At 40.6% G+C, this 27,785-nt stretch overlaps 1 protein-coding gene across 1 annotated transcript; it reads left to right on the forward strand.

Annotated features, from left to right (window-relative positions):
• The first annotated feature begins 2,663 nt into the window (after positions 1-2,663).
• On the forward strand, positions 2,664-27,785 carry CMTM6 (CKLF like MARVEL transmembrane domain containing 6). Its single transcript, NM_001266122.1, is given in 4 exon segments — positions 2,664-2,848; positions 14,108-14,284; positions 21,096-21,194; positions 25,031-27,785. Coding segments are annotated over 4 exon segments (552 nt in total). The 5' UTR covers positions 2,664-2,710; the 3' UTR covers positions 25,169-27,785.

Here is a 27,785-nt window from a genome sequence, read left to right on the forward strand (position 1 = left end):
GATTCTTTGCCATCTTGGAGTTTATGAATCACAGGCTAAATTCATGTCTTCTTCTAAAAATGCAAAGAGAAGCAGAGACCCCTAGAGAATTGCATAAGTATGCCCTAAACGAACCAAGAGGGTTGACGAAGTCTGTTCATCTTCCCTCTTGTCTCAAAGTATCCTTGTTTCTTTGTAACTTTCCCCCAATACTTTATTTTGAAAATCTTTAAACATACAGAAATGCTGAAATAATTGTACAGTGCACACCCATATACTTCACCTAGATATTACCATTAATATGTTACTGCAGTTGCTTTGTTTTGTTTTTTGTTTTTTTGAGAAGGAGTCTCCCTCTCGCCCAGGCTGGAGTGCAAGTGGCGCGATCTCCTCCGCTCACTGCAAGCTCCGCCTCCCGGGTTCCCGCCATTCTCCTGCCTCAGCCTCCCGAGTAGCTGGGACTACAGGCGCCAGCCACCACGCTCGGCTATTTTCTTGTATTTTTAGTAGAGACGGGGTTTCACCGAGTTAGCCAGGATGGTCTCGATCTCCTGACCTTGTGATCCGCCCGCCTCGGCCTCCCAAAGTGCTGGGATTACAGGCGTGAGCCACCGCGCCCGGCCAGCACTGCCGTTGCTTTATCAAAAATCTTTGTTTTTTGTTTGTGGTTTTTTTTTTTTTTTTTTTTTTTTTTTTTTTTTTTTTTGAGACGGAGTCTCACTCTGTCATCCAGGCTGGAGTGCAGTGGTGCGATCTTGGCTCACTGCAACCTCCGCCTCCTGGGTTTGAGCGATTCTCCTGCCTCAGCCTTCTGAGTAGCTGGGATTACAGGCACGTGCCACCACGCCCGGCTAATTTTTGTATTTTTAGTAGAGACAGGGTTTCACCATGTTGGTCAGTCTGGTTTTGAACCCTTGACTTCAGGTGATCCACCTGCCTTGGCCTCCCAAAGTGCTGGGATTACAGGTGTGAGTCACTGTGCCTGGCCTATCACAAATCTTTTATCCATCTCTCTAGTCATCAATTCATCTTAATTTTGGATGAATTTCAAAGGAAATTTTAGACATCAGTAGTGTAATTTGGGAGGATAGTGACTTGAAGAATAACGGGACAATGAATCCTTGTAGCCCTGGTGAAAATACAGTGGCCTTCTTTAATTGGACAGAATTGGTGGCATCTTGGCCTTGAGAGGACATTCAGAATGCATGTAATCAAAGACAGAAGGGTAGTTCTGGCTGGTTCAAGGTGGCCCCTGTGGGGCAGTATCTACTTGTCTCTATTCATTTGAATGGGAGCTTTCGTTTGTTACTGGAAGAAGAAAGGGAGGTTTGGGGCCACGGAGAAGATGTAGCAGCTGATGGCAGCAGAAACCCTTCTCTCTTCCATAGGTTTTGAGACTCCAATGGAGAGATGAGTTAGAAGCTGATGTTTTCTGGGTTAGTGTTTAGCAGCAAGGTTTCGAGTCAGACTGCTTAGGCCTGCATTCCAGCTGCTCTTGGCTGTTTGTCCTTGGATATGATCTCAGCCTCTTGGCCTTGGTTTTCTCATTTGAGAATGAAGGTAACCGACTTTATACTGTTGAACCTACTTTATATTGTTGTGAAGACCCTGTAACTCAGTCAACTTCAGTTGCTAAAATATAATTGCATTCCTCGACAAGTTCACACAAAATTAACATATGTGACTGCAGCAGTTGGTGACCAAGAAAGAGACAAAGGAAATGATTTTGAAAAGTGAGCCTAAATGGAATTTGGGGAGACGCGGGAGGAAGCCATCCTGAAAGTCCTTACAGACAACTCATTGTACTTAAAATGAAATCCGAATTCTTCTCTTGGTCTGCAAGGCCTCCACATTATCTGGCCTTTGCCTACATCTCCAACATCTCCTTTCCTCCTGTACTTATCCCTAGCGACACAGGCCTTTGGGCTTCAGATTGAGCCAAACTCATTTGGTCCTCGGGACATTTGCACTTGCATGAAAGGCTCTCCCCAGAACTTTACAAGCCTGGCTTCTCATACTTTTTGAGTCTCATTCAATTCAAAGATCATGGTCCTCAGAGAGGCCTTTCCTGACCACTCAGTTTAGTAGTGGCCATTTAAGTAGAGCACCTTAAGTAGAGTACCTTAAGTAGAGCTCCATCCTTTTCTCCTTCTCCTTCCTCTTCTCCTCCTCCTTCCTCTTCTCCTCCTCCTCCTCCTTCTTTTTTAAACTAAATTTACCAAGCCACCAGAGGTGCTGAATCCATTATTTTCGTGTCATATTTTCACATCACACTATTTTCACGTCACTTATCACTATCTGAAATTACTATTCATCTGTTTTCTTGTTTATTGTCTGTCTCTGTTACTAGGGATCCTGTGATTTTGGGTGGTACTTGGCTGTCACCCAAGCACCTAGAACGGGGTTCACTACACACTGAAAGTACGCAAAAATATTAAGTGAATGAACGAATGTCAGGATGAAAGATGGAGGGAGGTGAGAAACCCATCAAAGGCTCACAGAAAGAACTCAGTCCTTGGATGAAAATAGGAAGAATCCCAAGCGCTAACAGGCAAGTTTGCTGAGAGGGGAGCGGGCGGGCCGAGGGCGGGGGCGGGAAGGGGCGGAGTCGGGCGGAAGAAGGGGAAGAGGCCCAGGAAGTGACGGCCGCCTCCCCGCTACCGGGGACTTCTGGAGTCAGAGAAGTCAGCGGTCCGGTTGCTGCGGCCGCCGTGCTCACCGGCCCGAGGCGATGGAGAACGGAGCGGTGTACAGCCCCACTACGGAGGAGGACCCGGGCCCCGCCAGAGGCCCCCGGAGCGGCATCGCTGCCTACTTCTTCCTGGATCGGCTCCCGGGGCCCCGGCGCGTTCTCAAGGGTTTGCAGCTGGTGAGTCCGCGGTCGGGGAGGGCGAGCCCAGGCCGGGGAGCGGGGTCTGGCCTGGGCTTGGGAGGCCGCCGAGCTGCTTCGTTTCAGCTTGGTTGTTCAGTAAGAGGCGGTTTCCACACCTCTAGTTCCTTTCCTCTCCGCCTGGGGAGGGGGGCGTTACCCTCCGCCCTTCCGCCGGGCGGCCCCCAGGCCCACGGCGCTCGCCATCGGGATCCCACGACCTGGGGCCACCCAGTATTAGGCGGGCTCAGGAAATGCGTCGGAGACCCAAGTCAGCCACTTCAGCATCTTTCGCTCATCCTCTGTGGCGACTTTCCTCTCTTCTCTCTGCTGCTACTCTGCATTATCGCCCACAGTGCCTGCATTTAGACTGTGAAGCGCTTTGTGTTTATCTTTCTCTGGCTCTTGCGGTTTTCCTGCGGCGAGCCCATGGGGGCAGCTTAACTTGCTGGACAAAGTCCTGCGATACCACGCGTGGCATTGAGATGTGTGTGTGTGTCCAGTAAATTGTCTTCTAAAAGTTTTATATTGACTGGAAAATAATTATTTCAAAATTGAGCAATATGGATTCTAAGTGGAAAGTCGAAAGGACAGCTTTTTGTGAGTGCGTGCGGAGAGCAGACCTAGGACATGGTACGCATCTTTCCGTTTTATTGAGTTTATTTTAAGCAGTTAAAGTACCATAAACCTATTAGTGAAAACATCAAAGCATCTTTGGGATTTAAATTATTCACTTTACAGTCGTGTTGAGCTCCTGTGTACTGTTTCAACCACTGATGAGCAACATTTTCTGCAATAGAACCAGTTTAGGAAAAATCCGAATGCTTACAATGTTTATGAGTTTTGTTTTGTCTTACTTTGTTTTGTTTTTTAACCATTCTAAGTAAAAATTAGCTCATTGGTTTCCTTGGAAATAAATTCTTACAACTCAAATGACCAGAAGTTAAATTCTTAGAACTCAGGTGACCTACTTTTATTGAATAGAAAAACAGAAGTCGGAAAATCGGCTGTTTAGCGATCAAAACGATCACATCTGCTGATGACTGGGAAATCATTTGAAAGCAAGGGATAATGCCGCCTATGGAACCCAGTATCCCTGTAGGTAGTTCCACACTGGCCACCTTTAATTTATTACGAGGCATCCGGGGCTCTTCCCTGCCACTGTTCCTTTGCATAAGCTGTTCCTTCTACCTTCTTCCTTCTGCTCTTCTCTTGTCAGCTGTCACATGATTTTTAGGTATTAGCTGTATTTCTCCGCAGTAAAGCTAAAATTTTCTACGTGAATAGTAGAACTCTTTAGAACAGAAAAGAATATTCATCTGAAGCTTTATTTTTTGAGACGGAGTCTTGCTCTGTCGCCCAGGCTAGAGAGCAGTGGCGCAATCTCGGCTCACTGAAACCGCCTCCCCGGTTCAAGCAATTCTCGTGCCGGGTAGATGGGACTACAGGCACGCACCACCATGCCCGGCTGAATTTTTTTTTTTCCCCCCCCTGTATTTTTCATAGAGACGGGGTTGATCAGGCTGGTCTCAAACTCCTGACTTCAGGTGATTTTCGCTCCCTGGGCCTCCCAAAGTGCTCGGATTACAGGCGTAAGCCACTGCGCCCAGCCCATCTGAAGCATTCTTGCTGCTCAAAAAAATCATCTGTATTGGTTTGCTGCCCACAAAATCTCCTGTTTTCAGTTGCCTTTATTTTTTTTCTTTCTAATAAAAAGTGACAAAGCTAAAGTAAATTTTCTCATTACCTTCTTACAGTTTAGTAAACTGTAGTTTTGTATCTTTGGACTAGAACATAATCAGTTTCCTTCCTTATTGCTATTATAGAAGAAAACATGGAACAACCAGAAATGGTTGTGGTAAATGTTATACTTGGACACAGAGAAGATGAATTTGCCTTAAAAGATCGTTAGATTGTATTTGTTCTCCATGATTCATAAGAAGAAATGGAAAAAGAATAAAAACTAGTATCTCTTTATGAAATCTATTTGTTTATGGGGAGATTGTCATGTTACAAGAATGCCTTTAATGTGGAGATTTAAAAGTACTTTTTCATTATTGCCTTTCTTATTTTTTTATTTTATTTTATTTTATTTTTTTTGAGACGGAGTCTCGCTCTGTCACCCAGGCTGGAGTGCAGTGGCCGGATCTCAGCTCACTGCAAGCTCCGCCTCCCGGGTTTACGCCATTCTCCTGCCTCAGCCTCCCGAGTAGCTGGGACTACAGGCGCCCGCCACCTCGCCCGGCTAGTTTTTTGTATTTTTTAGTAGAGATGGGGTTTCACCGTGTTAGCCAGGATGGTCTTGATCTCCTGACCTCGCGATCCGCCCGTCTCGGCCTCCCAAAGTGCTGGGATTACAGGCTTGAGCCACCGTGCCCGGCCTCATTATTGCCTTTCACTTTGATGGTTGTCTTTTTGTTCCTGGTTTGTCTGTTTTGATAATGTCTTATCTCTTCACAGTAACAGTATATTACAGGAATTATCCACCAAGTCCCAAGAAAGTTACATATGAAGTCAGTAAAAGTTGTCTTCCAGCCTGGGGCTATAGGCAAGGCCTTAACTCACATTCTTCCTTTAGATAGATTGGTTGTTTTACTTTAGATGTTTAATTTTTTAAAAAAACTAAACAGAATTGGGAGCTCCAGTAAGGAAACAACTGTAATGGAGAAACCCATAATCAGAAGAGGAGGTGTTTTAACAAGGGACCTGCAAACCCTGCGAAATTTTATTCAAAATATTGTACACTTATATGTTTGAGTATATTATTCTGGACCCATAAATCTTAACAGGATTTATAAGATCCTACAAGAGAAAAGAAGCTTGCTCTGAAACTTAAAAACTAGACACTGTATATACTTAGGAAATTCTTACATTAGAGTCTTCGGAGGTTGAATTGGATTACCTCTGAGGTTCTTTCCACTCTTAAACATTTTTTTTTCAAACTCTGAGACTCCATGGGGTTTGCTATTACAGAAGTGAACATTGAAGGGATAGAGAGTGGAGCCTGTATACAGAGGAGATTAGAGATAAAAGAACGTAGCTTCTCGGTCTCTTGAAGTTACATAGCTGTGTCTACCATTCAGATATGACCTGAATTTTTTTAAAACCCTGAGCATCCCCCAACTACCATTCACCCTTCCAGAGCTTAAGAAGAAATGCTCAGTTGAGAATTCAGTATAAGGAGTTACTGGAGTCCTAACTGTATGCAGTTTTTCAGTTTATACTACCCTTAGATTTGTCCATATGTTCATGTTTTATTTTGTGAATTTTTTTGAGGGAGTTTTTGTTTTAAGGGGAGAATTGACATTTGGTAACCTAATTGCTTGCTGGATACGCTGGTGCAGTGACCTAAATATGTGTAATTTTCTGTGCAACAAGCTCCACATTGTGTCCGTGCAGTCAGTTGACTGTCCTGATAGCTGCACAGTACTGGGATTCTAGTCGCTCATCTGGCAAGCAGTTTTAGAAATCACCAGTGATTTTTCAATTTATTACATTATAAATGTTACCCTATAAGTACCAAGAAACAAATTACTTAGAAGCATTTCTTATATTAATGCTCTTTTCATTATTTAAATATGAAAACTGATGTGTAGTAAATTGAAATGTTCTATTTTTACCTTGAGGAAGATTCATAATGTCAGCAAATTATATCTTTGAACGTTTGTAAGAGTAAATATTTGCCTAAGGCAAGGGAGGCCTGGACTGTTTCTTCAGACCAATGGATTTTTAAATTTGAACTTTACTTACAACTACAAGGTTTTTAATAGTAAAGTTCATTAATTTATAATTCATATCATTTTGTAGATGGAGCCTTATAATTAATGACAAACATTTAAAAGTTCTTTTTATAAAATATAAGTAGTAGACTGTTAAATTAATGGAGAATTCATATTTAATATAGTGACCATTTTAAGGAACACTTGAAATTTCAGAAAAGGTAGTGAAACTGAGGCTGGGTGCGGTGGCTCATGCCTATAATCCCAGCACTTTGGGAGGCCAAGGCGAGCAGATCACAAGGTTAGGAGATCGAGACCATCCTGGCCAACATGGTGAAACCCCATCTCTTCTAAAAATACAAAAATTAGCTGGGTGTTGTGGCGTGCGCCTGTAATCCAGCTACTCAGGAGGCTGAGGCAGGAGGTGGAGACTGCAGTGAGCTGAGATCGTGCCACTGCACTCCATCCTGGCAACAGGAAAAAGAAAGGTAGTGAAAAAAAAAAAAAAAAAGGAAAAAGAAAGGGTAGTGAAACTGAAATGGAGAGACAGATGCAGGATAGTAATTATCCAGTGTTTAAATAACCAGAGCTGTAAGATCATCTTTTAGTCACTGAGACTTCCCCAATCTGTTGATGCTAGCAAATTGTTTTTAATGTATGATTTAATACATTAAGGGAAATATACAGAACTGTGGGTTTAACTTCACAAAGCCAGTCTTACAGGGAAAACCTACACAAACATACATACTCGTAAAAGGAATTTAACAAACGTTTCATGGGGAGAGGAAGTACAGAGTGGGAGTCAGAGACTTGGGTTCTTTTTTTTTTTTTTTTTTTTTTTTGAGACGGAGTCTCGCTCTGTCGCCCAGGCTGGAGTGCAGTGGCCGGATCTCAGCTCACTGCAAGCTCCGCCCCCCGGGTTTACGCCATTCTCCTGCCTCAGCCTCCCGAGTAGCTGGGACTACAGGCGCCCGCCACCTCGCCCGGCTAGTTTTTTGTATTTTTTAGTAGAGACGGGGTTTCACCGTGTTAGCCAGGATGTTCTCGATCTCCTGACCTCGTGATCCGCCCGACTCGGCCTCCCAAAGTGCTGGGATTACAGGCTTGAGCCACCGCGCCCGGCCGCGAGACTTGGGTTCTTGTCTGTGCGGAGCTAACTTGGGGCTTAACTGTCAGTAGCTTAATTCCATCTTTGTAAACATGACGGTGGGAGACTATGCCCTCTAAGGGCCCTCCTGACATTAAAAGCTTGATAATTCCCTTAATTATATTTGGGTAAAATTTTATGTCATTAAAAGGAGTTACATTGGGTATACAGTTGTTAGGTACTTAGCTTAATATTCAGTAAGCAATATTTAGTGTGATGACTTCATGCTATTGAGAACAAAACTGTTTACCAAAAAATAATAATTGAGCCTTTTTACTTCTGGGTTACATTTACTATGAAATTCTTAGCTAATTCAGTGACATTTTTCTCTCTTCCTATTCTTGACCACTTTGGCATTTAATGCTGGTGACCACTCATTTCTCGAAATTCTTCCTTCAACTTTTACACTTTTTTTTTTTTTCAAGACGAAGCCTAGCTCTGTCACCCAAGCTGGAGTGCAGTGGCGCAGTCTCAGCTCACTGCAACCTCTGCCTCCTGGGTTCAAGCAATTCTCCTGCCTCAGTCTCCTGAGTAGCTGGGACTATAGGCGTGCACCACCATGCCCAGCTAATTTCTGTATTTTTGGTAGAGACAGTTTCATTATGTTGGCCAGGCTGGTCTCAAACTCCTGACCTCGTTATCCACCCACCTTAACCTCCCAAAGTGCTGAGATTACAGGCGTGAGCCACCACGCCTGGGCAACCTTTACTCTTTTTTCTTTTTAATACAAAAAAGTGTCTGCTGGCCGGGTGCGGTGGCTCACGCCTGTAATCCTAGCACTTTGGGAGGCAGAGGCGGGCGGATCACAAGGTCAGCAGATCGAGACCATCCTGACTAACACGGTGAAACCCCGTCTCTACTAAAAATACAAAAAATTAGCTGGAAGTGGTGGCAGGCGCCTGTAGTCCCAGCTACTGGGAAGGCTGAGGCAGGAGAATGGTGTGAACCCGGGAGGTGGAGCTTGCAGTGAGCCAAGATTGTGCCACTGCACTACAGCCTGGGCGACAGAGCAAGACTCTGTCTCAAAAAAAAAAAAAAGGTGTCTGCTTACCAAAAAAAAAAAAAAAAATCAACTAAAAATATTAAAACCACTTTCCTACCCCTCATACTGCCAGGTGTCACAGTGTGATAATAGTTTGGAGTATGTTTACTTGGTGCTTTTTAAGGAGTTTTCTTTTTTCTTTTTTTAATAACACTTCCTGTGGCTTGCTTATCCTCTGTTAGTTGCTCTTTTCCCTCCTATACTCGAACTGTAGAATTCCTTTAGGCCCTACCCAATCCTCTGTTCCTCCTGTTTTCTAACCTACTAAACCAGGCAGGCGTTCCCTGCTGCCTTTATCTAGACATCCATATTCCCTTGCATGATCATCACACAACCACACCCAACTCCTAAACCATTTTTTTCTTCATCCCCATCCAGTTAGGTCAGTTGCCTTATTATCATTTTTGGATTTACTATGCAAATTCTTGCCCTTATGAATATGTTTTTTTTCATCCTCCACCTAGAATTAGAATGTCATCTGTCTCTCCACGTTCTGTGTGTGTCTCTACCTGGTTTGAGTCCTGCTTTTCCACTCATTCTTCTCCAGCTCCTTAGAACATTTTCTTGAGATTTTCTAACCTACATATAATGAATGCTCAGTTAATGTGGTATAAAATGTGTGGTTAGTATTGTTTCTTGTACACTGAGCTTATTACTCCATCATTACATCTTCCTGTACATAGAACAGTGTTGGAGTGTTGCTAATTCAAGTACACTTTGAACTAGCAATTGTATAATGCTGTGGGAGCTTACAGAGGAAGGTTAGTAGCCTCAGAGATGGGTAGTCAGAGAATTTTTTTTCTTTTTTTTTTGGTGGAGACGGGGTTTCACCATGTTGCTTAGGCTGGTCTCAAACTCCTGAGCCCAAGCAATCCTCCCGCCTTGGCCTCCCAAAGTGCTGGGATTACAGGTGTGACCCATTGCACCTGGCCAACAGAATTTCATATTGACTATAGCTTGTAGTGCCAATTTCTTGGCCTTTAACTTGAGATGGGAGCTAGTAAATGTCCAAACCTTTTTTTTTTTTTTTGAGATAGTCTCGCTCTGTCACCCAGGCTGGAGTGCAGTAGCGCCATCTTGGCTCACTGTAACCTCCACCTCCTGGGTTCAAGCAATTCTCATGCTTCAGCCACCCAAGTAGCTGGGATTACAGGCATATGCCACCACGCCCAGCTAATTTTTGTATTTTTAGTAGAGACGGGGTTTTGCCGTGTTGGCCAGGCTGATTTTGAACCAGGTTGGCCAGAAGGACTCAAGTGATCTGCCCGCCTTGGCCTCCCAAAGTGCTGGGATTACAGGTGTGAGCCACTGTGCCCTGCCAGATGTCCATACTTAATATTGTACTCCTTCATTCTCTTTTAAGATGTCCAGGCAGAATGCCTCTTACTGTTGCTCTGAGGCAATAGGTCAGTAAGGTCAGTAAGAATGACACCTGTTAATGCATTTGGAATAGGACTTGTAATGACTTGAGACTGACTGCTTCTGGACAAGCTGGATCCCATCCTTTTTTTTTTTTTAACCGAGAATAGACAAGCAGCCTGTGTCTGTCCTACAGATAACATTTTATTACCATATAGCCTTCACACATGAGTGTGCCTAGTAATCTAATTGTAACATGAATGGTTCAACTATTCCCAGACCCTAATTAGAGTTTTAGGCTGGTATCCACTCTCAGTTAATTGACTTTTATACACCTGAGGCATATTTTGTAAATTTCTCAGAGAGAAACTTTCAAAACTTGGACAAGATTTAACATAGAGGCAAGAAAAAGGCAAGTGAAATGTCAGCTATTTAGTATTTTATTAGACCATAGTCATGTTAGAACTCATCCTGTAATTCTGATTATAGGAGACTAAGGAAGTGTCTTTACACAGTGGCCTTCTGGGATTTGTCTTGGTGTTGTCACTGTATATCCTGTGGTGTAATGATTGGGAGCGCCTTACCTAACACCTGTCTGAAGGAGTTGTTTGGGACATGCTGGGCTATTTCATGCTTCACTAACTTACAGGAAATCAGAGGGATATCTATTTTTTTCTTTTATATAAATTCTTTGCTGTTGTGGGGATATATACATTTTGTGTAACCAGTAGGAGGGAGAGGAAATCCCTTAAAGGTTTGGATAGCAGTACAGATTTGAATTTTTTTTAACTTTTTATTTTGAAATAATTATTGATTCACAGGAAATTGCAAAAAAAAAAAAAAAATACAGGGAGGTCCCATGCACTCATTTGTATGTGCATGTGTGTGTAATTCTGTGTAATTTTATCACATGGATAGCTTTCTATAATCACCACCACAGTCAAGATACAGAACTGTGCCATCAGCACAGGCTTCCCTGTGCTACCCCTTTGTAGCCACACCTTTCCCCTTTCTCTTGGCTGCCACTAATTTGTTAGCAATCATTATTTTTTTTATTCTAAGAATGGGCTGTGAATGGAAACATACAATATGTAACTTTTTGAGATTGGATTTTTTTTTTTTTTTACTTTGAATAATTCTCTGGAGATTCATCTAGGACATGACATATATCAAGTTTGCTCCTTTTTATTGCTAATATTCCATGGTATGGATGTACACAGTTTTAACCATTGGACATCTGGGATGTTTCTAGTTTGGGGCTACTATGAATAAAATTGTTATAAACATTCATGTACCGGTTTTTGTACAAATGTTAAGTTTTCATTTCTCTGAGACAGATGCCCAAGAGTTCTGTTACTGGGTCATATGGTAGATATATGCTTAGTTTTTAAACAGTTCAGCTATGCCGAACTCTTGTTCAGGATGGCTGTACCCTTGACTCTTTTTGATGAAAATGTTTTGTAGGATAAGGTATTTTCTATTACTATGAAATGTATCTGTTGATTTTGGTAACAATCTTCTTGCCATTAACCTGTCTGGTTGCTTCTACTGGCCTGACTGGTGTGAGAAGGGAATTCCCTTTAGCCTCTGACTTAGGTCATCAGTCGTTTTGATGGTTTTGGCCCTCAGCAGGAAATTCCCTCAGCTTCCACAAAACCCACACAAACTGCCCAAGCAAAATATTCTTCTTCACTCTCTTCCCTTCTATTTCTAGAGAAGAGTTAGCCCCAAACCTGAGCCCTGAATCCTATCTTTAGGGAGCCATTTTTCTACCTCTGTCTTTAGATCGACCCATCTTACTGGTTTCTGCGTAAACATGCTCAGTTCTCCCCCATGTTGAAATTCCCTTCTCTTTGACCTCATCCACTACTGCCCTATCTGGCCATTCTTTCCCAGCCACACTTACTGCCTATGCTGTCTCTCTTTCACTGCCTTACCCTCCCCTTATTTCCCAATACACAGTATTGTCATCGAGCTTCTCTCCCTGACTACCCTGGAACTTTTCTTGCTGATGTCACCAGTAACCTTCTTATAGCTCAATCTAAGGTAGGTGTTTCAGTGTTGTTCTTACTTGACCTCTAAGTAGCATTTAGCACTCTTGATTACTTGTGTGTTTGTGCATGTGTGTGTGTAAATACTTTTTTCTTGTTTACTACCCCTTTGATTGCTACTCCTGGTTGTCCTTTGCTGGTTTCTTCCCTTCTGCATATCCTAGAAATCTTTAGATTCCTCAGATTTCCACATAAGGCTATCTTTCCTCCTTTGGGTCATCTCACCCTCCCACTCTGCTGCCTCCCACATCTTTATCTGCATGTTAGACCTCTCCTTTGAGCTCCAGACCATATATTCATTTGCTTTCCAGCTACATCTTCACCTAACTGTTCCACAGACCTCCTCAATCACAGCACGTTTAAAACTGAATTTATTCTTTCCCCAGCACCCTTGCCTTTTAAAAAGAAAAAAACCTGACTTTCTTCAGTGAGGACCAGTATGTTAGTATCACATACACAGCAGTTGGAAGTAGTTAAAACCCACTTGCGTGTAATTGAGTTACCAAGTTAACCAGAGTTAACATTCTCCACTCACTATACCAAGCATCCTGACCTCACACCGGTCACCCACAGCCTGCCATGGCCAGTAGGCGTCTCATTAGCACACCCGAACTCCTGCTTCTGTTATCAGTTGAGTTGTGTTGTTCCCATACTGGTTTATGCTAACTATACTTTTATGGCCATACAGTTAAATACTACAAAGCTAAAACTGAGTGTGAAAAGGAATTGTTTTTTTAAAACTAAATTGAATGCTTTGGAAAGACTGAAAGATAAGTTACTAAAATATTTATCTGCCATGGAATTAAGGAAGAGCAAGGCAACTGTAAAAGGCTGGGAAAACTAGTCTGACTCTAGAAAGATTCTGAACTCTGTTTCTCAAGTGTTTACGATGTCACTTCACTTCAGATAACATCAGTCTGGAAGTGGTGGTCCATAGATGATGAAAGTGAGTTATTCAGAAAATGTGGAATTCCAGTCAACAGACCCATAAAGAAAAAACTCACTCCAAAAGATTGTTAATAAATGTGCATTTTTAAGTTAAAATGTTTAAGGTACATATGTGTTATCTTATGTTCCATATTATTTGTACGCATCTTGTCTGATATGAGCTTTTGCATCCTGTGCGATAAGCGCTTCTGCTGCATCTCTCAGTGATTGCCACTCTTCTCCATTGCTGCTCTCTATTCGCTATTATTTGCCCTGATTTCCTACATCAGCTTCCCAGTTGGATGTCCACCCCAAGGTTTGCCTTACCTCTGGTGCCTTCTCCATATTGTAGCCAGTGAGAACTACTGAAAGCATAAACCTGATCATTGTCAACCTTTACTTTAAAACCCTTAAAATCCAGACTCTTTGATTAATGAGGACGTTTAGATCCGGCCTCAGCTTACCTCTCTAGCCTCATATAATAATTTTTGTGCTGCCGTTCTCTTCCCTCAAACTCTATACTTGAGCCGTGTTGATTTGACTCACTTTGGCAGTTCAGTTGGAGGTCAGGGTGTGTGTTGTCTGTATGTTGGGTCGGGGGCAGGTGCCATGCTCTCATTTCTGAGCCTTTCTACGTACTGCTTCTCTGCTGCGAATTTCTTTCCTTAATCTTTCATCCCCCAAACTGACTCTGTTCTTCAGGTCTCAGCTTTCTCCTTCAGGAAGCCTTTCCTGACCCCAAAGTTGAGCTTCTCTCCTATGTGCTTTTATAACAATATTATATATTTCCCTTGTTCTGGCATTAGTACATAATGGGTTAATTCTTTATTTACCTGTATTTCCTTCAAATCGGCCAAACTGTAAGTTCTGTGTAGATGAGGTTTATTCATTAATCTTGTTTGCCATAGTCTCCTCATTGTAAATATTCGAGTAAATGTATTATTCAGAAACAGCTTTCTAAATACTGTAGGTTCTCTGAAAAACACTTAAGTGAAATGTTTTCTTCATTTGTAGTTGCTGTCTCTGCTGGCCTTCATCTGTGAAGAAGTTGTGTCGCAGTGTACTTTGTGTGGAGGACTTTATTTTTTTGAGTTTGTAAGCTGCAGTGCCTTTCTTCTGAGTCTCCTTATACTGATTGTGTATTGCACTCCATTTTACGAGAAAGTTGATACTACAAAAGTAAAATCATCGGTAAGCATGAGAAAATATCATCCCCATATTAAGAGCATAGCTATTTTGTAATCTGGCATAGTTTTATTGTTTAAAGCAGTAATGTTTTCAAAACTCAGCAACGTGAAAAGACAGTATCCCTTGTTCCAACTTGCTCTGCTTCTAAGCACCTCTGTTTTTTCCTACCGAGGGGATGATAGAGAGGGAAAGTGAGATTAGAGTGAGAGTGGCAGACACTGCCAATAGTTTACAGTTATTGGTAGTTTAATGTAATTCACATTCGACTTAAAAAAAGCCTAGGATTTTGTCACTTCTGATTTCTCACTTTTGAGTGTCACTCATTGGTTCTACAGTTATTAATTGTGTGCCTTTATTACATGCCAGGCATTTATATGCTAGACACTGGAGATAGAGTAATGAACTAATATGAAATATTTCTGGAGCTTTAAAATAAAACATTTAAAGCTTAAAGCTTCAGTGATCAGGGAAAATAAAGCAACATGTAATTCTTCCTATATTTTGCTTTAATGGTATTATGAAAAGTTGTCTGTGAGTGAATTAAGAATGCATTTGTTGAATTTATTCATACATTTTCTTATAAAAATAAAAACTACTTGAGAGTCTTATTTTTTACAAAATTAGAAATGCTTAACTTTTTAACACTTAGTATGCTGACCCGATAAGGTTTTTTGTTTTGTTTTGTTTTTGAGATGGTGTCTCACTCTGTTGCCCAGGCTGGAGTGCAGTGGTATGATCTCAGCTCACTGCAGCCTCTGCCTCCCAGGCTCAAACAATCCACCCACCTTAGCCTCCCCAGTACCTGGGACTATAGGTTTGTGCCACCACACGTGGCTAATCCTTATATTTTTTGTAGAGACGGGGTTTTGCCTTGTCGCCCAGGCTGGTCTCAAACTCCTGGACTCAAGTGATCCACCCACCTCGGCCTCCCAAAAGTGCTGGGATTACAAGCGTGAGCCACCATGCCTGGCCCTGACCCTATGTTTTTGAGTATAGTTGAATGTGTGAGATGACACATGAAATAATTTTTATTTATTTATTTTTGAGATGGAGTCTTGCTCTGTCGCCCAGGCTGGAGGGCAGTGGCACAATCTCGGCTCACTGCAACCTCCGCCTCCCGGGTTCAAGCGATTCTTCTGCCTCTGCCTCCCAAGTAGCTGGGATTACAGGTGTGCACCTGGCTAATTTTTGTATTTTTAGTAGAGATGGAGTTTCACCATCTTGGCCAGGCTGGTCTTGAACTCCTGACCTCGTGATCCACCCGCCTTGGCCAACCAAAGTGTTAGGATTACAGGCATGAGCCACTGCACCTGGCGAAATAATTTATATAGTTACTGAATTTAACAATTGAGCAATTTACTTCTTTAGTAGCATTTGAGTTGTCAGTAGTAGTTTGTGAAGAGTTGTACGTGTCAGGGTTGGCAAAATAATCTACATTTTTGAGGGAAGGGATTATGGTAGATTTTGAACTTTTTTTTTTTTCTTTTTGAGATGGAGTCTTGCTCTTGTTGCCCAAGACTGTAGTGCAATGGCAGGATCTCGGCTCATTGCAACCTCTGCCTCCTGGGTTCAAGCAATTCTCCTGCCTCAGCCTCCTGAGTAACTGGGATTATAGGTACCCACCATGGCTAATTTTTGTTCTTTTAGTAGAGAAGGGGTTTTGCCATGTTGGCCAGGCTGGTCTTGAACTCCTGACCTCAGGTGATCCACCTGCCTTGGCCTCCTAAAGTGCTGGGATTATAGGCATGAGCCACCGCAGCCAGCCTTTTTTTTTTTTTTTTTTTTTTTTTGAGACAGGTCTCCCTCTTTTGACCAGGCTGGAGTGCAGTGGCATGATCACGGCTCACTGTAGCCTTGATCTCCTGGTCTCAAGCAATCCTTGTGCCTCAGCCTTCTGAGTAGCTGGGGAGTAGCTGTGACTACAGGCGTGTGCCACCACGCCCAGCTACTTTTTTTGATTTTTTTTAGCCATGAGATCTTGCTATGTTGCCTAGGCTGGCTTTGACCTCCTGGGGTCAAGCAGTCCTCCTGCCTTGGCCTTCCAAAGTACTGGGCTTAGAAGCGTGAACCTATGCCTGGCCCGATTTTGAGCTCTTACAAATAAGAAATAACAGTATAAAAACAAACCAGTAAGATTCTATTATTTTAGATTAATAAGAAGCAAGCATTAAATTATATATTGATTAAACACCTAAGATAGTTACTTTTTTCTGTATAACCTTTTGTACCTCTTGAATTTTGTGCTATAGGAATCTATTACCTTTTTATAAAAATATATTCTAAGTTAAAAAATAGACTGGAGTGGTGGCTCACACCTGTAATCCCAGCACTTTGGGAAGCTGAGGCGGAAGGAGCACTTGAGGCCAGGAGTTCAAGAGCAGCCCGGATGACATAGTGAGACCCCATCTGTACAAAAAAAGGAAAAAATTAGCTGGGCATGGTGATGCGTGCTTGTAGTCCTAGCTACGCAGGAGGCTGAGACAGGAGGATCAGTTGAACCCAGGAGGTCAAGGCTGCTGCTGTGCGTTATAAATCACACCATTGCACTCCATCCTGGTGACAGAGTGAGACCGTCTCAAAAATAAATAAAGAAAAGTTTATACCAAACAGTTAAAAATTAACTTTGAAAAACAAGTGGAGTCTGAACCAAATCTATCAAGCATTTTATGAGCACATATACACAGTTCTTGGTATAGTCAGTATGTGACCATTCTGTCATCTGGGCTGGTAATACAGGTAGCTGCTGTCAGCATGGATGTACTGGGTGCCAATTACTTTATGTGCTGTGATTTAGAATCCTTACACCTCATGCTCCATTTCTCTTTGAGGAAACTTAGGTTCAGGGTGATTAAGGAACTTGCCCAAAGTTAACACAGCTAGGATGGAAAATAAACTGAATTTGAACTCAAGGCAAGCGCTTACACCACACTCTGTGACCTAGGCAGACTCCTTTTTTTTTTTTTTTTTTTAATTTTTTATTTCACTTTAAGTTCCAGGATACATGTGCAGAACGTGCAGGTTTGTTACATAAGTATACATCTGCCATGGTGGTTTGCTGCACCCATCAACCTATCATGCTAGGTTTTAAGCCCCGCATGCATTAGGTATTTATCCTAATGCTCTCCCTCCCCTTGCCTGCCACCCCCCGACAGGCCCTGGTGTGTGATGTTCCCCTCCCTGTGTCCATGTGTTCTCACTGTTCAACTCCCACTTATGAGTGAGAACATGCGGTGTTTGGTTTTTATGTTCCTGTGTTAGTTTGCTAGGAGCAGAATCCTATTAGAACCAATGCCCTACCATCTTGAGGTGCTGTCATGGCTAATACCATCACTATAGGAATCTCTATGACAATGACAACAGGACTCATTTTTTTTTATGAAATGTATATTAAGAGGATACAGATACTCCTTAGAATTTTTGTTAATTATATTTGTAGTCTTTGGACATTTTCTTTTTTACAGATGAATATACCCTAAGATTTGGACAAGGGAAAAGTTCTCAAGTATCTGAGCTGGTTGATTTATAGTTCGAATGTGTAAATATAAATATATATATATAGACACACACACACCAAATTCTGACTGGAAAAATTTATATTAAAAAAATTAAAAGTTGAAATCATTTTGGGCCGGGCGCGGTGTCTCAAGCCTGTAATCCCAGCACTTTGGGAGGCCGAGATGGGCGGATCACGAGGTCAAGAGATCGAGACCAGCCTGGCTAACACAGTGAAACCCATCTCTACCAAAAAAATACAAAAAACTAGGGGCGAAGTGGCGGGTGCCTGTAGTCCCAGCTACTCGGGAGGCTGAGGCAGGAGAATGGCATAGACCCGGGAGGCGGAGCTTGCAGTGAGCTGAGATCCGGCCACTGCACTCCAGCCTGGGCGACAGAGCGAGACTCCGTCTCAAAAAAAACAAAAAACAAAAAAAAACAAAAAAAACAAACAAAAAAAGAAATCATTTTGTCATTTCTTATCTCAACAGTGAAACAACATCACCATAAAAATATTTTTAGAAATGTTTAGTTTTTATTTTAATGCTGCATCTGTAATGTTTAAAGCACACTGATCATTTTGACAAGAAATTGTGTTATAATATTGTCCAGTTTAGTATCATTTTGACAAGAAACAACACTGTAATATTGACCAGTATAGTATAATGGTGGAACCTGAAAAAAGTAAAACACTTATTATATCAAACTTGAGCATTTAAAAAGTCATTTTAGAGTAAATACTAGTTTAAAAATACTGAGAAAAAAGAAAAATTAGTCCTTTCATCCTAAAATAGCTTTTGTATTATTTTGCTGTATTCCTTTCAAATCTTTTGTTTCCATTTGTAGGTGATTTTTAATCATAATTTAAATGATTTGTAATCAGAGAACATATATTCTACTTTTTACCTAATATCATAAGGATTTCATGTTTGTTTGCATGGTTTAAAAATCACTTTTTACTGTCTGCATATTAATACACTTAAATTTTAAATATTTTTTCATGCAAGAGAGGTTTTCTGTTTTAGAGGAATGTGTTTTGAGTGTGTGGTACTGGTGGTGCCTAAAGAGGAATAACTTTTTTTTTTTTTTTTTTGGGAAGATGTCTTGCTCTGTCGCCAGACTGGAGTGCAGTGGCGCAATAGGAGCTCACTGCATCCTCCACTTCCTGGGTTCAAACGATTCTCTGCTTCAGCATCCCGAATAGCTGGGATTACAGGCGTGTGCCACCACGCCTGGCTAATTTTTGTACTTTTAGTAGAGACGGGGTTTCGCCATATTGGCCAGGCTGATCTCAAACTCCTGACCTTAGGTGATCCGCCCACCTCAGCCTCCCAAAGGAATAATATTTTTTAAGAGAATGTTTTCTATCCCGTGCCATTGCAGTCACAGTCTATTAGGAACAACAGTAGCCAACATTTTTGGGACATTTACATTTACTAGTGGTATATAGCTCAACATTTACATTTACTAGTGGTATAGCTCAGATTTGAACTCAGGTAGACTGGCTCTAGAACCCATGTTTGTTGAACACTGCATTATTGTCTCAAAATGATTGTCTTACTTCAGTTAACTTGAATGTATTCTAAATATTAGTAAATATAATTTTATATTTATATGCAATAAATTTGAAATAACCAAAGGAATTAAAAAATAAAGTACTACAAGGAAACACCTTTTAGAAGCAGAGAAAACTTCTTTTTTTTTCTTTTTTGAGACAGAGTTTCGTTCTTGTCCCCCAGGCTGGAGTACAATGGTGCGATCTTGGCTCACTGCAACCTCTGCCTCCCAGGTTTAAGTGATTCTCCTGCCTCAGCCTCCCAAGTAGCTGGGATTACAAGCGCCCGCCACCACACCCATCTAATTTTTGCATTTTTAATAGAGACGGGGTTTGACCATGTTGGCCAGGGTATTCTCAAACTCCTGACCTCAGATGATCCACCCGCCTCAGCCTCCCAAAGTACTGGGATTACAGGCGTGAACCACTGTGCCTGGCGAGAAAACCTCTTACATTTTTTATAAATGTTAAGTGAGTGATTGACAGTTTAGGAATTTTGTGTTAAATAGTTTTATTGATTTTTTTTTTTTTTTTGAGACAGAGTCTTGCTCTGTTACCCAGGCTGGAGTGCAGTGGTGTGACCTCGGCTCACTGCAACCTCCGCCTCCTGGGTTTGAGTGATTCTCCTGCCTCAGCCTCCAGAGTAGCTGGGACTACAGGTGCCCACTACCATGCCCGGCTATTTTTTTTTTTTTTTTGGTATTTTTAGTAGAGAAAGGGTTTCACCATGTTGGTCAGGCTGGTCTCGAACTCCTGACCTCATGATCCGCCTGCCTCAGCCTCCCAAAGTGCTGGGATTACAGCTGGGAGCCACCGTGCCTGGCCAGTTTTATTGGTATTAGGTTTAGTGGAGTTTGCAGTTCAGAAAACTCAAAAAGTATCAGACTTTGGAGTGGCTATCATTTTACCAAGTTTCCCTTTCTGAATCAAGTATATATGTCATTACTGTTTTCAGTTGGCATATGAGGGCCTTATGAGATAATGCCTGAGAGAGCACTTGGAAACCCATGAAACATCTCATGATTGTAAGCTGCATTATGATGATATATGGAAGTTTTATGTAGTAGATAAGCTCATCATACAGGCTCACTGTGGATTACCGACTTGGAACAGTTGAAGGCAATATGTTATTCCAGAAAGCCTAAGTGTCTAAAAAACACACTCTTGGCATACTTCTATTTAATAATGGGTAGTTTTTAAAATTCTTTCTTTTAGAAAGTGCTTTCAAAGCATTGGAATACTCTCAGAGATGTCATCCTACCATAAAATACTTTGAAAGGAAAGACAAATGCTTTTTTGCTGGAAGCAAGGTGGAATTGTAATAAGTGCTTTGGCTTAGATAATTGTATTATGTCCCAGAGAAAAAGAGGCACACACAAACACTTGTACACACGCACACGAGATCTTTTCCGGGACTGTGTTTTTTTTTTTTTTTTTTTTTTTTTTTGAGACTGGATAACAAAAAACGTCCCAATTAGCTGGGACTACAGGCTCATGCCACCTCTCCTGGCATAGGGGGCTGTTGTTATTAAAAGATTATCTTGTAATGTGTTCTCTCAATATGCCCAGCCCAGTGTGGGTACTGTTTATTTTACACAGTATTTATTGAATGCCAGGCTTATTGAAAAGTTAGAAGTTTGGGTATGTAAGTTTGGATTGTATCAAGAAAAACAAACAGCCAGAGCTTTTTAAAGTTAAAAATGAAAAAGTTCATTTCCATGAATCTAACTGTATTGTATTCCTTTTGTGTTTTGTATGTATGCATAGGATTTTTATATTACTTTGGGAACAGGATGTGTATTTTTGTTGGCATCCATCATTTTTGTTTCCACACATGACAGGACTTCAGCTGAAATTGCTGCTATTGTAAGTACCTTGTATTTTTAACATTGCTTATTTTTGTTTCCTTAGAAATATGGAATTTGGAGAGTACTTGACAAGTTATACAGTATGTTAGAGTTGTTTTTCTTTTAACTTATTTTTTTAGTGTAATTTTGAATAGAAGACCTTAAAGCAAATGAGCATGATAGCCTTTGAAACCTAGAGCCTATAGAATTTGACTGAATTTTGTTTAAAAAAAATCTACTTACTTCACATATCAATGTGCTATTGCTAATGGAAGTGGTAAAATTGACTTTATTTTATATTTCTCCACTTTCAGTACAATAAATGCACACCTACATGCCAGGAGCTATTCTAGGTATGGAGAATATATGGGAGATATGATTCAGAGGCTCAGCCTAGAAAAGGAGACGGAAAAGTAAAATTGTAATGGAGTTTGTTACATGAACCAATAGAAGTTGTTCTGAGACTGGGTGCTGTGGCTCAGGCTTATAATCCCAGCACTTTGGGAGGCCAAGGTGAGAGACTCACTTGAAGCCAGGAGTTCAAGACCAGCCTGGGCAAGCAACATAGTGAGACCTCATCTCTACAAGAAGAAAAAAAAATTAATAATAAAAAAGTTGGTCTAGACAGCAGTTTTCAGTGGGTTATACATATCCTTAAAGGTTCACCAGGACTTTTCAAGGAGTACGAGGCAGAGATAGTTTTGAGGAAATTAATTTCCAGCTTTTTAATCTCCATATGTAATCTTTTTTAAAACTAGTATGTCTGAGAATTTATCTCTGGTGAAGGAGTGTCACCAACTCTTTTCCACCTTCCCATTCACAGTTGCCACCCACCTTGCCCCCTCAAAAAGAAAAAAATACTTGCGTGTCCTGAATCTTGCTGCATTAGTTCCTTCTCGCACTGCTATATAGAAATACCTGAGACTGGGTAACGCATAAAGAAAAGAGGTTTAATTGCCTCATGGTTCCGACAGCTCTACAGGAAACATAGCAGGGGAGGTCTCAGGAAACTTACAGTCATGGCAGAAGGCAAGGCAGAAGCAGGCACATCTTACGTGGCCAGAGCAGGAGGAAGAGAGAGAGTGGGGAGGTGCTACGTACTTTTAAACAACCAGATCTTTCAATAACTCACTATTACAAGAACAACACCAAAGGGGAAATCTGCTCCCATGATCCTATCACTTCCAACTAGGCCCCACCGCCAACATTGGGGATTACAATTTAACATGACAATTGGCTGGGGACACAGACCCAAACCATATCACTTACTGTGATGGATTACCTGAGTTGTAAAACAAAACCCTTGAGTATAACAAAGAGACCGTTGAAAATAAAGATCCAATTTTTATCTGAAATTCTTGGGGCCAGAATTTTTTTTTTAGAATTCAGAATATTCTGGATTTTAGAAAGGTAGTGCTGTACATATCCTATATTATACAACACTCATTTGAGGGCCTGGGACAGTACCCTGTCATCTAACATTGGTTTATCTGAAGTAAAACATATGAATATTTATAGTAAAAGGGATAAGAAAAGACTGGAAATAGTCTTACTTCGTGTCAATTTTGAGCCAAGTGAATCATGAAAACCTTGAGTTAATGTAGTTCTTTGGGCTTCGGAATTGTAAATCACGTATCATGGCCTTGGACTGGTGCCAGTGCTGTGAACTTGAATGACTAGAAACTGGACAACAAATTGTCTTGCAAGTCAGCTGGTTTCCAACTAATACTTTGTTTTTAACAAAATTGAAGTTAGGCCGGGCGTGGTGGCTCACGCCTGTAATCCCAGCACTTTGGGAGGTCAAGGTGGGCGGATCACGAGGTCAGGAGTTTGAGACCACCTTGGTCAACATAGTGAAACCTTGTCTCTACTACAAAAATTAGCCGGGCGTGGTGGTGGGCGCCTGTAGTCCCAGCTACTCAAGAGGCTGAGGCAGGAGAATCGCCTGAACCTGGGAGGCAGAGGTTGCAGTGAGCCAAGATTGTGCCACTGCACTCCAGCCTAAGTGACAGAGTGAGACTCTATCTCAAAAAACAAAAAAACCCCCCAAAATTGAAGTTGTAATTAATAGAGTTGTCAGCTAATACATCATTAAAACTGCTTTTTGTGATAGAAAACTCAAAAGGAGTTCAGAGAATTGCATGGCTATATTTACCTATTCATGTGACAACAGTTTCGTAGCACTTACATGTGTAAAAACAAAACATAGAAATAAAATTAACACTGAATCTTGATTCATTCTAGCAATAAGCAATATTTATTCATGGGTACATAAACCAATAGAAGAGAAAAATCAAAGTTTTAATAGGGCTTTATGGTTAATTTCAATTTAGAATCATTTTTGTTGCAGAGGAGTATGAGATGGTGATAAATAAAATTATGAGTATAAAAATACATTACTATAAAATTCTGTGGGGAAAGTGAAATGAAGTTGAGGAACAATTGAGTTCCAGTGAAAAAATTTACAGCTATAAAAAAAATTTGGATTTTAATTAGATGATGTATTAGACTGTCCCAGTATTTATATTTCACTGGGTATATTTAGTAGTGACTGGTAGTTCAAAAAGCCGATATCTATAATATGCTGGACATTACCTTTTGTAACTATTTAAATTATGAAAAGTTTTACAGACGTAAATGCATGAGGAAGTCCTTTTTGTTTTTTAAATTCAGAAGTGTGTAAACAAAAGAGCTCAAAGATCGAAGATCGCTTGTCTGGAGTATGTAGTATAGAGGGCCTTGTATGGACTGGAGCTCTTTGAGGCGATCAGAGACAGCTTCAAAAACAAGGGTGACATTTAGTCTGAGTTTGATGTATTTAAGAAGATTGCCAGGAAAATAAGGGGATAAAGGCCATCAAGTCAAAAATAAAGATTCCAGAGGGAAAAAGACTTGGCTTTTGTGGCGGGGGATGGGAGGGTGGGAGGCCTTGATAATTAAATTTACATCGGATATGTTGGGGATATCTGGGGGAATTAATGAATTTGGAGCTCAGCTTACTTTGTGGCAAAATGAGGTGGAATACATACTCTTTAGAGGGGGGAGGACAGGTCAGGAGACTGCAACAGACTGTAAGAGAATGTTATGAATAAAAATCGTGGAGATAGAGAGTATTAGATTTGGAAGAGACTTTAGCCATCACCTACATCAATTTTCTCTTTTCTACAGAGCACTTATTTGGCCCCCATATCCTTAAGGGTTTTGCTAGTGGAGAAGCTAAATTTGAAGCAGACACATGGTCTTCTGTCTCTTGATAGAATTCTCAGAATGTTTGATCATATTTTAGAAGAGAACAATTGAGGAAGTGACTTAAGGAAGAGGAAGTAGGTAGTGGCGTCGTGCCACTGTGTCATTGCAATGTGACAACTGGAACGTGTATTTTATTTAAGTAACTTAACCTAATAGTATCTTCAAAATGGAATTTCTGTTTTGATATTAATAACTTTTTTCATTTTCACCTAGACTGAGTTGCCTAGTCACATTTCCTTATCACATCTGTGGGTCAGTCTAACAATGCAAATATTCTTGTGTTCTGTATCATTTTTTAGGATTTAATGTTTATCTGTTAACCCTAGTTTCATATATTAGCCCTCCACATATAAACATGCACACATAAGGCAGAACATTAGTACTTTGTGGGACTTCCGACTGATAGCCATTATTCTGGAAGTTTTTCTAACTTCTTTCCATTTTTTGATGACTTAAAAAAAATTTTTTTTAACATTAAAGAGTAGTTGTGTATAAGATAAAATTCATAAACATCTCGCTTATATGAAACACTGTCCAAGCCAAGTAGGAAATGTAAGATTATATTCCCAAATTCCTCCTATAACCTTTCCTCATTTTTTTCCTCAGGTGTTTGGATTTTTAGCAAGTTTTATGTTCCTACTTGACTTTGCCATTATGCTGTATGAAAAACGACAGGAGTCCCAGCTGAGAAAACCTGAAAATACCACTAGGGCTGAAGCCCTCACTGAACCACTTAATGCCTAAAGACTCTGGGGAGCACATGTTAACTAAGGTAGTGACTCTGCACTGTGGTGCTTGAGCCCTGGCAGAAGCTCTTGTAAAATCTGCGTAATTGTTTAAACCACTTCTTTCGGAGAGCAAGAGGAAGGTCAAGTAGGCAGTTTTATCAATATTGTGTCAGCCACCACAAATTAGGCGAGCTAAGTTAAAAAATTAAAAAAAAAATAACGATTGAAACTTATCTCAAATGGAGATTTTGGTGGGAGGAGGAGATAACAATTGTTTTTTAAATCACACAACTCAAAGGTTGATAAATGATTCTGTCCTTCTGTTACAGGTCATTCTTTTACTAGGCTTAGCTTCCAAGTGATGCTTTATAGCTGTATAAACGTGATTATATTCATCTACTTAGAAACTGTTTTATTTTTAAATTAATTTGCTTAGCTGTTTGTTTTGATGCTTAGATTATGTTTTGTTAATGGGAATTTAACATATTTAAGAAACCAATATTTAAAACATTGGTCTAGGTTTTTTTCCTTAACATATATTACCAGGCTTCACTGTATTTCACTCAGCCTTAAATTTTACAATATTTTTGGATAACTGTTATTAATTCTTTCTGAGACCCTGGTATAGCCTATAAAATGTATGGAGATGTTGGTATTTTGTGTGTATAGAAGCAACAATATCAGCAACTTCGTGTTTATACTTCACCTTGGTTGTTGATGTCAAGTGAGAAAGAGATTGTTTTGTAACACATAAAAAAATGGAAGAAACTGATACCACACCTAAGGACCAAAGATAAGAAAGACTTTTTGCCCAAAACAGTGAAAGTAATTATAAAAACAAGCTTTGACCACTTACCAAGTATCTGAAGAGATGAGTTCATACTATGATTTAGAAAGTGGTTCAGTTCCCCTGTTGGCATATGATTATTTTTACTAAAATTAATACAGCCCTGTGGGTCTTCCTTAGTGTTTTCTTTGAAGCCAGTCTGTTTTTTTAGGACCCCAGCCTTTCGTTTTTCATCGTTCGAGATGCCTCTTTCCTGTCTCCTTATCAGATGGAAATGGAACTATGTGCTGCTGCTTCATCTAGCAGAGGTTGACCTCTGGCTCTGACGCTTACTTTTTGTCAGTTGTCTTTAGGTGGTCCTGAATCTTGGGCCCTTTTAATTGTGAATACTGTGTAGCAGGATCTTGAGAGTCCTTGTTCTTACATAGGCATTGGTCTAGTTTGTCTTTGGCAAGGAACATCTTAAGAAAGTAAATATCCAGGGAACCCTGCCCAGACTAATACTGTTGGTGGCATAAAGGAGAATCAAGCCATTCTCAAGAAATAACTTCATAACCAGAATTGTCTGTTGGCTAGCAGCTGTCACAGGTAGGCAGGACGCTTGGGATATGACCTTTCTGTCCAGGTGGTTCACAGACTAGACCTTTCTTATCCTCCTTCTGGAGTTTTGACCTGGGACTCTAGTGTTAAGATGATGAGCCCATACATCAGGTCCTTCTGCACTTTGGTAGAAGTCTCCCAGGGTAGGTTTCCTATATTTGAAGCAGTGGAATCATGTTTCCAGGGATAAAGTTGAATGACCTCATCCTTTTTTTTTTTTCTCATCTGCCATTTGTGTGTCGTAGATGGGTTTTAGTTGCATGAATGTGGCTAATGTGGTTCTCAGAAATTGGTCAGTATGGCCTGACATAGCTTCTGCTCTGTCTTACTGACTCAGTACCTTTAGGATTTGTGTCAGAGTTTGGATACTAGTGTTAGTGGTAATGTCACCACTATTTAGTTGGGAGATAATGAAACCAATCATGGATGCTGTTTTTATTGGGCATGTCATCTAAGAAAGGAGAAATAGCTGAGTCTTGGGTCTAAGAAAAAGGACTGATTCAGAAAACTAGTTTATGATAGGTCGACTAGAGTTTCACATCAAACCGTACCATTGTGATTTTTAATGTCATCTAGACCTATCTAAAATTCAGAGCATATCATCTGGCCTTCCTCAGGGTCACCACCCATGCATTGGGCTTAGTCAAGATTGACAGATACATTCTCAGCTGGCCTGACATACAAAACATCTTGTCATTGAGCTTAAGTTCTGCTTGTTCTGAGGTTTCACCTCCATGTGTTTCATTGGTACAAAAATGGATCTCTTAGTTGGTCACTTAATTCTTTCTTTTTCAGAAAGATAGTCTGTTCACTGGTAGATTTGGTCACTCTTAGAGTCTTCCTTCACATTGTTTTTTATGGGACCCATGAATGGTTAGCCTTTCTTTTCTATTGTAGCAGGAAATAGGAGTAAAAAGACCATTGTAGTAAATACGTTCAAGGGGAGCTTGGGACCAGAAACCACTGTTGCGTACAAAAAATTGCAAACTCAATAAACTCAAATTTAAAATAATTTTTAAATTAATAGTTATGATACATTTAATTTTATATTTTATACAAATAGATTGCTTAGAATGGTTCTCAAGAATTATAAGGGAAATGAACTCAGTACAAAAATTTTATAATTGCTCTACTTATGTTTTGTTTGGGGGCTGGGAAATGTATTTTTACATTGTTTATAGCCAATCATTTTTATATTTGTCAATTTAAATCTTATGGGTCTTTTTTATCTCTCTTGATGTCAAAT

The sequence above is a fragment of the Macaca mulatta genome, chromosome 2 (genome assembly GCF_049350105.2).
Source record: "Macaca mulatta isolate MMU2019108-1 chromosome 2, T2T-MMU8v2.0, whole genome shotgun sequence".
Lineage (NCBI taxonomy): Eukaryota > Metazoa > Chordata > Mammalia > Primates > Cercopithecidae > Macaca > Macaca mulatta.